General features: G+C 35.1%; 1 protein-coding gene across 1 annotated transcript; it reads right to left on the reverse strand.

Annotated features, from left to right (window-relative positions):
• Positions 1-1075: 1075 nt before the first annotated feature.
• LOC105051976 (cationic peroxidase SPC4) lies at positions 1076-6514 on the reverse strand. The gene is made up of 3 exons (XM_073243355.1): positions 6221-6514; positions 5819-6013; positions 1076-1867 (listed from the first exon to the last, which is right to left on the reverse strand). The coding sequence occupies exons 1-3, from the start codon at positions 6449-6451 to the stop codon at positions 1250-1252; spliced, it is 1044 nt and encodes a 347-aa protein (XP_073099456.1). The 5' UTR covers positions 6452-6514; the 3' UTR covers positions 1076-1249.
• Between the last annotated feature and the right edge of the window lie 8417 nt (positions 6515-14931).

Genomic DNA, 14931 nt, shown 5'->3' on the forward strand with positions numbered 1-14931 from the left:
GGAGTCCTATTCGCTGTAGAATCGAAGAAAGAAGCTCAGCCGTTAAATCTGCATCAAATGGTCCGAAATCAGCCAAAAAACGATCAAGATCAAGCCTAAATCAACCAGGAATCAATATCAACCATCCGATCATCACTGGGAGGGATAAGGGCCATTCGATCGGACCTCGGTCCACCAGAATTCGCGTGGACCGCACGAAACGTCAGGAAAACGGGCGCTCGGTGCATGCGCCCTATTGTGGATCGGAAATGTGGTAGATTGCATGCACCGCGCATAGGTCGCGCTTGCACTGGGCCGCGCTCGCACGTGATTTTGGGCCGGGCCTGGCCTGCCTATGGTCTGGTATGGGTTTTCTCACATGGGCTTCACCGTAATAGTTTTAGTATATAAATAGGGATGTTAGATGAATCTAAGGTTCGAGGATATGATGTTCGATGAAGCTAGCTATATAGAAGAGAAGCATGGCTTTTGACACATCATTATCATACACATTGGCATACATTTGTATGTGTGATTATTTTCCTATAATTATGCAATAGTATGCTCGTGATTAACCAGTAAAGATATGCCACATCATGAGGTATGGAAAACTCGGCAAGCTTTTTTTTCCCGTTTCAATGATTTGATGGAGGAGAAGGGTTTTACTTTTAAGCTTTTATCTAAGATGCAAAGATTCTGATTTAAGACGAAAACAACATTACGTACTAAAAGTGTGACCAGGCAGAAAAGCAACTTCGTGTTTGACCAGTGCAATGCATCATCATCATACATAAAAATATGCATTTAGCTTTGCATTGTTTTATGTTTGTTTGACTTCATACTTCATACTTTTTCTTTATTTATTTAACTTCTTATTCTAATTAGTTGGACGTTTTAGAGGTTCACCTGCCCTGTACTCCTGCAATGTGCTCTACGGTGTCTTATTGAATGAACCAGGATTGACTCTCTGTTCCTCGATGACATTTGAGATCATGATAACAGACTCCATTTTAACAACTTATTCCAAATACATTTATGCACACGTCGAGATCCAGTTAGCTATACAAGTCGTAGGACATAGGACATGAAACTCAAATTTTTCAAACTAAACAAGGATTTAATTAACTTTCTATATAAAATTACAACCAGAGATAAACAAGCATATATAGGCATTTCGCATCATTCTTTTCGCTACCACGGCGATTTATTGTTGAACAGCCACTTGCTCAAAACACAGACACAAATATTGCAACATGTACTAGAATCTCATCTAGTACGCCGGCTTCTCACGTTCTTCGCCATCCACCACAGACCACAAGAACTTGGTAGTTGGGTTGGCAGCCGAGCAGTTGGCCCTGATCTCCCCCTGGTCACCGGTCAGCACGCTCAGCTGCCCCATCTTAACGATGGAGTACACGAAGTTCTTAAAGAAGAGACGCTGGTCGATGGCAAAGTTCTTGACAATAGACTTAGTCCTCGAGTCGGTGTACATGTCCTGGTCCGACGTGAAGAGCCCCTCGCGGTTCATAAGGTCGACGTAGTACTTGTTGTCGAACGTGTTGGGGGACCGGATGTCGTTGACGGTGGTGTTGACGGTGGTGTTGGTGGGGCAGGTGAGGTAGAGGTTCTTGGCGAAGCTCTTGTTCATGGTGGGGTCCTGGGAGGGGAAGAGGCGGTTGTCGAAGGAGGAGCAATGCGCACGGCCGATGGTGTGGCCGCCGGAGAGCGTGACGAGGTCGGTGGTGTCGAGGTTGATCTTGTTGAGGACATTGAGGAGTGTGGTGACGTTGGAGGTGGGGGCTGGGAGGCCGGCGAGGGTCGCGTTCCGAGAGGCGAAGGTGAGGCTATCGCGCCGGCCTAGAGGCACCTTGTAGTTGGGGCCTCCGGACTGTAAAAATTAAAAAAGAAAAAGGACAATTTGTTAGAAGAGAGAAGCATTAATTTGATCTGTCTCTGTACGAGAGATCTTCTCAAGATAAGGCTCATCAACTTGCTAGTTATTCTGTACCAATTATCCATGCAATAGCTTTGACCGACTTTACCCAGAAAAAGAAACTTTGACCAAGTCGACAATTATAGGTAGCTTGCCGTGATTTGTGGACAACGTTGACAGAGCGCACGTGCTTGTCCAATCGAACAAATTCTAATCCTGACAGGTGCCGACATTAGGATCGGATCGGATACGAATTTGAACTGGTCCGTATTTGATCTGATATTTTAATATTTTGATCCGAATTCAATCTATGATTCGGTGGATCAACACTCTTTTCATTCATACCCTATCCAATTGAATATTAAATTATTCGATCAAATATCTAATCTACCTAAATAAAATTTTTTAGATAAAATAAAAATATTGAACAATAATTCAGTATCATTTTTTAATTTTTGAAGTTTAACTAAGCTTAAAGACCATAAGATCTACATTTTATACAAACAACCCACATTTGAATAATATATATATATAAGATTGGATCGGATTCGGATCGAATAATGGATCGAGACGGCTACTATCCGAATCCGATCCGAAATATAAATTTATCGAATTTAGATTGGATCAGATCAAAATTTGATCAATACGTTGCCCAATCCGACCCATTAGAATCGGATCGGATCGGATCGAGATCCATTCGGATCGGATCGGATCTTTTTGGATCGAATGTTATTGCTAAGTCTAGTCGGCACCGTCAAGTCGCTTGCTTTATCCTCCAGGTTGGGGTTGCATCTTTTACACGAATCCACCGTTAGATCACCTACCGCATGTATCGCAAAGCAATCAATGGATGATCCAATGGTGGATTCGGTCAAAGAAAGGTGAAACCTTCTTGGCGCAAAAGATGCACCCCCGCCCTTTGCCTCCGGCTGTTGTTCCTGTCAGCAGCCTCAGAAAGGTTGAAATGGGTGATGAATTATAAACTATAATCTCCAAAAGTGGACCGTTTTCGGATATAATTATAATCTTATATATGTCGCATGACTTCAAAGTTGACGGTCTTATGGGTTCAAAACACGTCACCGCAAGGATGAAGTTATCCAGAAGTAGCTATGACAATGATGCTTAAATTATCATCAAAAAAAAAAAAAAAAAAAAGAAAAAAAAAGACAATGATGCTTCAATATCGTATACCACTTTTAATCTAATAGGAGTCATCAGAAAAGACTCTGTGAGGTGGAACTAGGAAATCCGGACCAATCTGCCAAAGTGGACAATATATCTAACAAGTTCCTGATTCTTGATTCTTATTAATTATCTTCATCATGACAATTTTTCTGAAGGGGAGATGAACCCAAGTTAGAGGTTGACAGTCTACCATATTCTATGCTCGGCCACCTTTTAGAAAAGTCCAGTCCCTCAAGACCAATAGAGATGGCGGAAAGGTGCTTCCAACTAGAAACGTGACTTTAATAAATTGGGTGGCTAATTGAGCTCATAGCTCCTTGGCTTCCTTTCCATCTAAGAAAAATTAGAAACGAGACGGTTTAGGGAGAACTTGGGATGCTTGTAGGATGCTGTGCTGATTGACAAGTTACCAGGGGGAAATAAAGCTATGCAGGCTGCTAGTCACAGCATACAAAAGGCTTTCCCTAGTTTTTTGTGCCTTTTAATCAGAACCCCTATAGTTTTCTTCCAGTCACAATGGTGGTTCTCATGCGTTTCCCATGGGAAACATGCATTGTAGCAGCGATGATCATACATCGTTATGACGGGTTTGAAATTGGATGCCCTGTTTTGTCTCCCTGCAAGAGTTCAAAGAAAACCAAAGTCCTTGCTTTTTTTTTTTTTTTTTTAGTAAGCAAAAATCCTTGCTGTTTATTATGACAGTGGAGATATATAATATCCATTATTTGGTTAATCGAAATAGTTATGGCCCTTGATTTCTCTCAAAGACCTAATTAAAATGATTATTAGTCATTATAATCAAGTTATAACAGATAAAAACTAATAAATAATGCCAGCAAAATGATGAGTGATAATGTCACTACACATAGAACAGTAATATTATCCAAGATTTCAAATTTTCAATAAAAAATTTGCAATCCATTACCTATAGGCCGTAAATTATTTTTTTTAGCTAGATATTTTGTCCACATACAAAGTAGAATTAAGTTGCACTACATGGGTGATCTATATATGGCAAATAATGCATAATTCCAAGATGTGTTGTAAATGTTCCCCAATGCATCTCTAGTTTGGACCTCCTGAAAAACATATCTTGGTTACATATATGGTCACCAAATTTGGACGCCCTTGCTCTTTCGAAGAGTTGAAATCGGATTGGATATGGATCGAATACCAATATATTAATATCCATATTTATTTTGTCTGACAAAAATAAATACGGATATGGATATTATTTAGGTATAAAAATTCATATCCATATTTATTTTAAATAGATATGGATACAATTCGGATACTGAAAATTTAAATATAATTACAGATATAACTAAGATGATTAAATTTTATAACTATAAAATTAAAAATATTACTGAATAGATTATAAATTAAGTTAATAACATATTTATATGGTTGTATATTTTTTTTAAAAAAATAATAAGTGCTATATAAAATTTATAGGGGATTACATGTAGATTCAGATATAGACTGGATGGTTGTCTTTTCAATCTATATCATTTTTATTTAACGGATATGGATACGGATACGAATATTATCAGATCTTCAAATTTCTATTCATATCAAATTAATTTGAATATAAAAATAATTTAGATGGATAATATTCATATCACTTTCATCCTACTCTTTTGACTTCATAGAGGTTTAAAAAAAATCATGTAGATTTGGAGAGGGGTTGGGACCAACTTCTTATGGCTCCTTTTTGGCAGATGTAGCATGAAAGAAACTTTAGAGTCTTCCTTCAAACATGTTCATCCCCTACCTCCATTCTTCAAAGAAAAACTCTCCATTTTTACATATTTTGAAGAATCTATGTTCTTTTCTACAAAAAAAAAAAAAAAAAAAAAAAAAAAAAAACCTTGTGCTAGAAAATCTTTGGATAGCCATGGCAAATTGACTAATGTGCCATCATTATCTTATACTTCCTCTCCCTTCTGCCACTTTAAATATCTCCTTGTAAATATTTTTTTTCAATAAAAATTGAGGAAGTACCTTAATTGCTCCTAACCTTTTCCAAAAAATGGGGGAGAAACTTGGGTTTATTTCTCTGTTTTTGCGTTTTGCAAATTAAATAACAAAATATCACTTTCAGCTTTTCCATCTAAGCCTCTCTAGAAGCTGGTCTTTAGAAGATCGGTACCAACTGTGGACCTAACTTTTGCTGTCATAATACTTTATCATATAAAGCCTTTAATTTAAGAATATGATCACTATACGTCACCATTTAATTTTAGAGTTCGAATTTTTTATTATGTGTACCGTCGTCGTGCGATGATGGCCGCACATGGATGCACATTATTGCCGCAACTATGTACGGTCATTTATGCCGAATAGAACATGCTGTGCAGAGGATGGGTTAATTTTAAATCTAAAACCTTTCATTTAAAGCTGCGGGTGCCAACCAACAAGCTACTAACCGCTGCCACTATTGAATACATTATAGCAGCATGGCCTATGGGATTTATGGCATCACTGTGTGAAACACTTTATGATCGCTACACAGAAAACTTCAGATAAGGCATCATGTGGAATCCATGGCATGCAGCTCATAAATCCCACGATGCGTAATGATCGTAACTGAGATCGGTGAATCACTGTATTCCCTGCACAAAAGGCCTTAAACTCCACCAGTATGCATGGGTCACGTAAGAAAGGGATCCCCAAACCGTTACAATAATAGACGAGAGAGAGAGAGAGAGATCGTACCAAGGAGACTGAGTCACGGGCGGCTAAGGCAGCAATATCGGCACAGGAGACGACCTGTCCACAAGCCTGGTCCAGAAGAGCCTTGATATCGTTGATGGCTTTGAAGGCCGCCGGCCGGAGCGTCAGGTTGGGCGGCTGGTCCTTCTCGCTCGGATCACTCGGCGTCCCATCCAGCAAAACCGACCCATCGCACCCCTGCATCACCACAACTCACATCATCCCCACCGCTGGATATAAACCGGACCGGCCGGTTCGGGAGCCACCCGACCCGGGAGACATGAACCCGATTCACGGTGACCCTAGAGCACGTAATTACTCGTATATGATACAGTTTTCCTTGTTCATCTTCCCAAAAAAAAATTTAGTAGGCTTTGTAAGAGTTGCAGAGTTACGGTAGATTACCTGAACGAAGCAGTCATGGAAGTGGATGCGGAGGAGGCCGGCGGCGAGGCCGATGTCGCTGTTAAAGGCCGTCGAGAGGTAGTTTTGGATAATGGACTCGGCGTTGGGGCAGGTGGACTTGTAGAAGGTGAAGGAAAGGCCCTTCACTATGGGAGGATAGGTCTGGGCCTCAGAAATGGTGGAGAAGAAGGCAAGGGAAGAGACTAGGACGAGAATTAGAGAAGAAGCCATGGCCTTAATTAGCAGGAGGAATAGCAGAGGCTTAGGGGGCTTGTTCCGGGCACAGGTCCCCCTGGCCCAAGCTGTCCTTATTTATAAGCATTTATCCGCACACCGTAAAGACTATAGACTTGCTGTGAAAACTCGTACACGCAAAAAAGGATTTTTTTTTCCTCTAAGTTTTAAAAGTCATGGCCTTACTTCATTGATTTTAACCCCCCACCCACCCGTTTATTTGATACTAGACATTAATTTTAACCATTAATAAATGTTTTTAATACATTTGGAAAGGTTCTCCGACAAATGATAATATATTCGTGATAGCCTAGAGATTAACTTGATTATGATCATGAGACGAGAGTGTGAGTACTGCTTTTTGTTACAAATAAAAAGAAGAGCAACGTAGTCCTTCATTTATTTAAGCTCCAGTTTCGAGAAAGCAAAAGAAGTATTTAGCTTTTCTTTATCTTTTCTTTTACAGATGGCCTTGGTGGCCCGGTTCTTTAAGTTAGTAGAGAAGTTCATTGTTTTGGGGAGTATCTCTGATCCCCCTTCATCAGCCGTAGATCAACTTCATCACACCATTTATGTACATGGTAGACTAATCTAAACTTCTTGAATTATATTTCGTCGGTGCTGGCTAAATATAGGATCCTAGTTCGACGTGTGAACAATGTGAATCGTTTCTCTGACCAATGCTTTTATGACTGAAGAAAAACAATAGTTCCACCCCCAAACACTTCCAGGAAATTTCTTTACGTCAACGGTTTAAATTTCAAAGAAACAAAGATAATCCACCAAAAAAAAGTCAATGATGATATGCTTCGGGACCTTTGGAGATGCATTCACGCCTAGTACACTGACCTACTTCACAAAAGCTCATGAACTTAATAGTTTCACCTTGTTTTTTAAAAAAAAATATCTATTTCAAATGGAAACTCGGGCATCCACGTGCATGGGGTTGGATTTCGACTTTCGAGTACCATTTGATGGTATGATGACATCATTTCTGGTGTTTTTTCTTGGGCATGTGTGTTCAAATTTGAGGGCCGATGACTCATTTCTCTCTCTCTCTTTCTTTTTTTTTTTTCATTTTTTTCTTTATTTTTTTTTCTTTTTTGAGAAGTTTGGAGGAACTAAAGAGTCTTCCCCTTAAAATTAGGTAATATTATAATTATAAATGAATATGTACCATGATAAAGACATCATTACTCTTGGAGAGTTGGGCTGCATGGATGATCTCGTTACTATGGTACGTACATAGCCCTCTTCGATCTTAATAAAATAAGAGAAAGTTATCTTACTCTCTTCTTTTTCGGTCAGAAAAAAAATATATCGCTTCCTATTGTCTAACTATCCAAAATCGATTCCGATGAATCTATAGAACCTAATTGATTCGTCACTACAATAAAATAGATTTTAATGATAAAAAATTTAATGATGATATACTAGCATGCTCTCCCCAAAAGATGGATAAAAGGCTAATTAATTCTTGCGGCCAGAATTGAATTTAAAGTTATGAGCAAGCTTGATATCATACTTGTATGAGTAAAATGGTTCACCATAGGCCACATTGGTATGATGCCTCTGTTTTCTGGATTGGTATGCATCCCCATGAGATTTGAGTGCACACATGCTACTTTGAAACGATCACCAGTCTGCTTTCTACCAAGTTCTTGTTAGCCCTTGCTATTCTGTCATCAACCTCGTATCGCTACTTGTAACCATCAAGAGTAGCTCTTAAGGCTTGTGTGACTATGGAAGCTAGTTTTACCATATATTGAGTTTTATTAACCTCATATTGTTAGTTTTTGTCATCCGCATAACCTTTTCTTTCTTTCTTTCTTTTTGTGAGAAATATAGTGAGCTTCCCAATCACAAGGTTCATCACGAGCCTTCTAAGACTTCCCTTTTCTTTAAGTGAGGGGTGCCGAACAACTGAACTCAGTCCGGATATAACTTGATTTGTTAAGCTAATCTCTAACTCTGTGTGTTCTTCCTTACTTGATTTGCTTTGCAATTTGTTAGGGGAAACTTTCTGAACAGCTAATTATCCCATGTTGCAGGTTAATTGGTGCTTTTATCAAATGCATGCAATTCATGAGAATTTGAGAGGCTCTATCATGTGTGAAAGGTAGAAAGCTTATTAGGTCCAAGGGCTATGCAAGAAGAATATGCACCTTAATGACGATATTATCAGTACCATAACCTCAAACCCATATGAAAGATGTAACTATATCCGATACAGCTACCATGAAACTTTGCCTGTAAACTAAACTGCTACCTTTGATTAATGATTTATATAACTGTCTACACAGAATTCTTCATTTAGTTCTCCAAGACAGAGCATTATATACGGTAAGAAGGATGGTCTCCATGTATGAAAAGACTTTTTCTCTCTCTCTCTCTCTTTTTTTTTTTTTGGTAAAGATGACTTTTTCTCTTCAAGATGAAATGCCACGCTCATTCGCTGTATGCCAAGGAAAGTTGCTGCGCTGTTGCATTTGGGACCACGGACCACATTTTCCCTTCTTTCCGCTAAGAAAGCGAAGGGGCTACATGCAAATGGAATTACCTGTGCTCATTTGGGACCACCGACCATATATATATATATTTTTTATCGAACAGGTAGAAGACCGAGTAAAATCGAGAGCTTTCACACACCGGTGATTCTCTTGGCAGCACATAAATAACTAGAAATGATTACGTACGTTACTTTATTCCTGCGGCCGCCCATGTGAGCCGAGTTTCCGGTCTTAGATACTCCGCGTGCATGACCCGGATCTCAGCCGGTGAGACGATCGATGGACGGATCCAGAGGAAAAGGGATGAAATGCCACCGTCGGCAAGTCTTTTGGTTATTGGAAGGATGGCGTGTGATTTCAGACTGTCTGGCCAGGATCGGGGTTGTGCCGACGGGCGGGTGAATGACAGAGAGTGTTTATAGATCTGTGTGGTCGTAGATCCAACGGTGGATCCTTCCTTCTTTCACGCCAAAGGTATATATATATATATATATATGCACCCCACCTTGATGGCCAAGGAGAAGGGTATTTAGTTAATAGAGATTTATTATTATTTTATTATTATTTTATTATTATTATTATTATTAAGTGACTCTTTTTAAAAGCTTTTAGAGTTTAATTTTTGAAATATTTATTTATCAATATTTTGAAATCTACAATCAACCGTTCCTTCGCATCCAAAGATCATGTAAGTCTCTTAAAGGTAGGCCTTGAGGAGAATCTTTTTATGATATGTTTGCACTTAATCTATATAAGTAAGCACCATATGGATGAAATAAAATAAATCTAATCTATAAATATGAAAGCAGAGACTGAGAGAAAATGATTAAGCATTTAGGTTGTACATATAAGCAGCATCTTATCACCTTTAATATCATTTGGATCAAAATAAACCTACAATATACCACGTGTCTAGACTCTCCTATCTAATAATACTTAAAGTATTGAATTAAAGTATGATGTCATTAAAGAATTGAATTGAAGCCCACTAATTATGTGATTTAAATAATATTTTTAAAGTATGATATTATTACTCTCTTGTAATAAAAGTCTAGTAGTTAAGAATATGGATGGACATCATAAATTTAGATGGATATTATTTTATTATTTATAAATATTTTTTTTAAAAAAATGATCCATTATGTGATCTAGAATCCACGAGCAGCATGCAGGTTTAAAACTAGTTAAAAATAGATAAAAATCACATAACCTCTGGATAGGGTTAGCATATTGATGGGCAAGCTAACAAATTAATAACAATACAGGGCATGCGAAGTTGGATGGTCGTGACAAAATCAGTCTTTCACATATTTCAAAGTACATTAGATTATATAGTAAGTTGGAATCAAAAGAGATGGCTAATATATAAGATGTTTGAAGTGGTCAGACTAAAAAAATATGATTATCATCTTGACAATTGGTATAGAGCAAATATTTTAATAATATATATAGTGAAAAAAATAACTAGTGTTGGTTACCAGAGCCATACAAATGAATATCAAATATAGATGGCAGCTATTGGAAGGGATAGTTATATTTAATATAAATAAGTAGAATTTATATTTTATAAAGATCCTGAGACAATCTAAATCAATGCATTTTATTTTATTTTAATTCTTAGTCTATCAATAGTTGCTACTATAACAGTAGTTGTACATTAAAATTTTAATAATCGTAGTCCAGTGTGACACTCTTATTCCTATTCAAACATGGTGCGATGGCAGCAAAAATTTTTGAAAATCAAGATACTTGGATCTATACTACTCTTTTTGCTCTTTTTGATCGTTACATTTCCAACTGATCTAACATCGGTGGTATGCTTGTAGATCTATTTATCATAGCCATTTAACTTGTCACCTTTAAGGGCATGATTATACCTAAATCATATCAAGCATGAACATGTCTTGTCAAATCTTGCGATGTAGAATAGAATAAATAATATGGCATGATTCAATATTTTATCTACTTCATTTCATTATATTTATAATTAAGAAATGCATCTATTTCTTTTTATATCAATACCATCTTTGAGAGGTTGGATTTTTTAAAACTCGATAGGAATAAAAAAAAAAAAATTATCCCCTGCTGAACCAAAACATAACTTTTATCAGAAAAAAGTTTATTTTGATTTTTCTGATTCAAATAAAAATTAAGGTGAAATAGGGTTAGGAATAACACACCTTTATATGATAAGTAGATTCATTTTACAAGTTTATCATTACATATATTTCTACAAAATATTGGATTACTAACATACATAATGTTTGAATTATCGATATAGCCACACTATATAGTTGGCTTTCATCATTAATTTAGATCACAATTATAATTTGAGCATTCATTGATAAAATGATCATCCTGAAATGATCATCTCATTACTACTAAGAATGAATTGAATCAGATGATTCTATCTTCAAGGTTGAAAGGACCTGAAAAATCTATCATTCACAACCATTTGTTATCTAATAATCCATAGAAATAAAAATTACTATTCTTTTCCAACACATATAAAAGTTACCAATGTAACGGAGGATGGATGCGAGAAAGAGACCTTCATTTCCAATTTACATTATTTAGTATTTAATTTTAAAAAAATAAAATATTTGATAGGGTAGAGGAAGCCATAGTTTTTTCAGCTATCGCAACCTTTGTGGTTGGACTGGTCCAATGCCGAGCTAGGATACTTAATCCAACAAACAATTTCTCCTAGCCATGGAATCACTATTATTAGGTGAGAGTCTAACACGACATTTGTGAATTGGGAGTTGGAAATTAAACGGCCTAGAGAATCGTACCGATTAAAACGTGACGTTGAATAGGGGTAGGAAACCAGTGGATCCATAGGGTGGGGGCTGTGGAGTTAGATATTGTGCGGTCATGTTTAACAGTGTGCATGCTGACTCGTACCGATTCAAACGTGACGTTGAATGGGGGTTGGAAAGGAGTGGATCCATATATATATTATATATATATATATATTATATATATATTCACTTAACATATGGTTTAAGATTTAATTATCATAATATTAATTAATTAATATAGTTGATGAATACAAAAGTATATTAAATATATAATTACCTCGGGCCTGGCTGGAAGAGGCTGGGCCTTTTATAGGCCTGGCCAGTTTTGGGATCGGACCTCCTTTTTTGCCCAGGTCCAACCTACAAGCCAATTTTTGGTATCCAGGCAAACCAAATTTCGGGCCAGGCCGGATGGGCCTGGAGTAATCATTAGATGGATCAGGTCCAGTGGACCTGTCCCAGTCCTAGGGCACATGCACGATGCCTGAACAATAAAACTATACGAGGGGTACGGTGGCGAAAGACGATCGGATGGTCCGCTGGACCTGTCCGTCTAATAATTGCTCATGATCATCCCCTGCTCTTAGTGTTTTGGATTAGTTCAATTACACCAAGGAAATTACTTCGCAGCAGCTCGTATTATATCTTAACTGATCGAAGACCCACGCAATTGCACGGATCGGATACATAAAAATAATTTTTTAAATATTATTATCTTATTTTTCAGATATTACTATATTCTTATTATTATTTAAATTATTATTAATAATAAATTAATATTTTAAAAATAATATTTTTATTATTATTTAAAAAATAATATTTTTAAATAATATTTTATTATTAATTTTTTGAAATTAATTTTTTAAAATAATATGTTATTATACAAATAATATTTTTAAATTAATAATAAAAATATTATTTTTTAAAATAATATTTTAAAAAAATAATATTATTATTATTTTAAAATTAATATTTTTTTCTCAAATTATTATAAATGATAAAATAATAATATTTTTTTTCACTTTTTTTCTCCATCTCTCTAAATATATTTTTTTTTCTTTTTTCCCTTCCTCCTGCTGCCTCCACCCCCATAGGATGAGATCTAGGTCACGGCCATCCCCATCGCCCCCACCACCATCCTGTCCCACTGCCGTCTACACCAGATGCATGAAAATAAATTTTCTGATATTGCTACGTTCTTATTATTATTCAAATTATTATAATAATAAATTAATATTTTAAAAATAATATATTTATTATTATTTTAAAAATATTTTTTAAAAATATTTTATTATTAATTTTTTAAAATAAATTTTTAAAAATAATATATTATTATTATTATTATTATTAAAATAATATTTTGAAAAAAAAAATAATATTTTTAGTATTATTTTAAAATTAATATTTTTTCTTCTGCTTTAAATTATTATTAATAATAAAATAATATTTTTTACTTTTTTCTTTTTTCTTCCACTCCTCAAATATTTTTTTTTTAATATTTTTTTTTTCCTCTCCAAATTTTTTTTTTGTCTTCCTTTCCTTTCCTTCCTCCCACTGTCCCACCTCTCCCTGCCCCCCCTCCGCCCCCGTCCTTCGCTCTGGTGCCACCAACACCCCTTTCCTCCCTCTGCGGCCCGCCCATCGACGTCCCCTCCTGTTCCTTCCTCGGCTCGACGAACTAGAGCCCCTACGGCTCCGTGCAAGCATCGACGACCGCTCCATATATATATATATTTTTTTTTTTATATATATATATATCTGTGTGTGTGTGTCTATATACGTATGTATGTATATATGTATATATATATATATTATGTGTGTGTCTTTTTTTTCTATATATATATATATATATATATATATATATGTATGTATGTATGTATGTATGGATGTATGTATGTACATATACATACATACATACATACATACATATATATATATATAAAAAAAAAAAAAAAAAAAAAAAAATATATATATATATACACATATATATATACACACACATATTTTCATCGTAAATAATTAAAAAAATAAGTACTTTATAAAAATCAAAAGTTGCTTATTATTTGTGATAAAATTTTTTATCATAAGTAATGATTATTTACGATGAAAATTTTATTTTCATCATAAATATTTTTATTTATGATGAATTTTTTTCATAATTTTTATCGTAAATCTTTTATTTACGATGAAAATTTTTTCATCATCAATATGTAAAAAAATCAAAATTTTAAAAAATTTAAAAAATTTAAATTTTTGATTTTGTGTAAGTAATTGTATCTATTTTTTGTAACAGCTATATACTTCTTTTATCTTTAACATGAAAAAACATAAATGTGAGTTATGAACCGGATCGAATTTTTTGTATGAAAAAATCATATAAAAGTGGGTAATATTCGTGGATTAGAATGAATAGATCTTTTTGAATAAAATGAGCTATACGTTTATTTGCACGTAAAATTTATTTATTACTAGTGATATCAATGAATTTTTTTAATGGAGTGTTTATCTTAAGCTGCATTAAAAGAGTCCCCTTTTATGCAGGAACCATATAGTTAAGTAGCACATTCTAGCATGGCTTCTACGATCTCGAAAGGTATCACATTTTCTGTATCGATTGACGCTCAAATATATTTCTGTAAGATTTTTAATCATAAGAAGACAAACAATACGAGCACTCATCTTTCTAGCAATACAAAGCATAAATATGAGCTTGTGATTTATAAAATAACTTGCACTACCTGCAAGTCTGCTTTGATTCTGGTTAATTATTAGATTTTTGATGCTCATACAATTTTTGACAAATTTTTCAATCTTGATCCTTACATGCATGCAATATATGAGCTTCTCGATCGAAGATTTCGACTTCCGAAACAAAGACTCCAAAAAGAAGACGAACTCCTTAGAGATCGAAGACTTCAAAGCTATTGATCTCTCATAGTGCCCATTCCATTACGAAAGTCAAAGAGCTATTCTTATAACAATTATTAGCGACGTAAATTGAACTTTTTATCGTAATTATATTTTTTATGTATGTAATTTTTTTTGAAGAAAAAAAAATTGAAGAAAAAATCAGAAATTAACTATTTATATAAATTTTTGTTGATTAATAGAAAATTAATTTTTTTGATAAAATTATTTTGAAAAATTTTTTAGATCAAAAAAT

The sequence above is a fragment of the Elaeis guineensis genome, chromosome 9, assembly GCF_000442705.2.
Source record: "Elaeis guineensis isolate ETL-2024a chromosome 9, EG11, whole genome shotgun sequence".
NCBI classification, from domain to species: Eukaryota; Viridiplantae; Streptophyta; class Magnoliopsida; order Arecales; family Arecaceae; genus Elaeis; species Elaeis guineensis.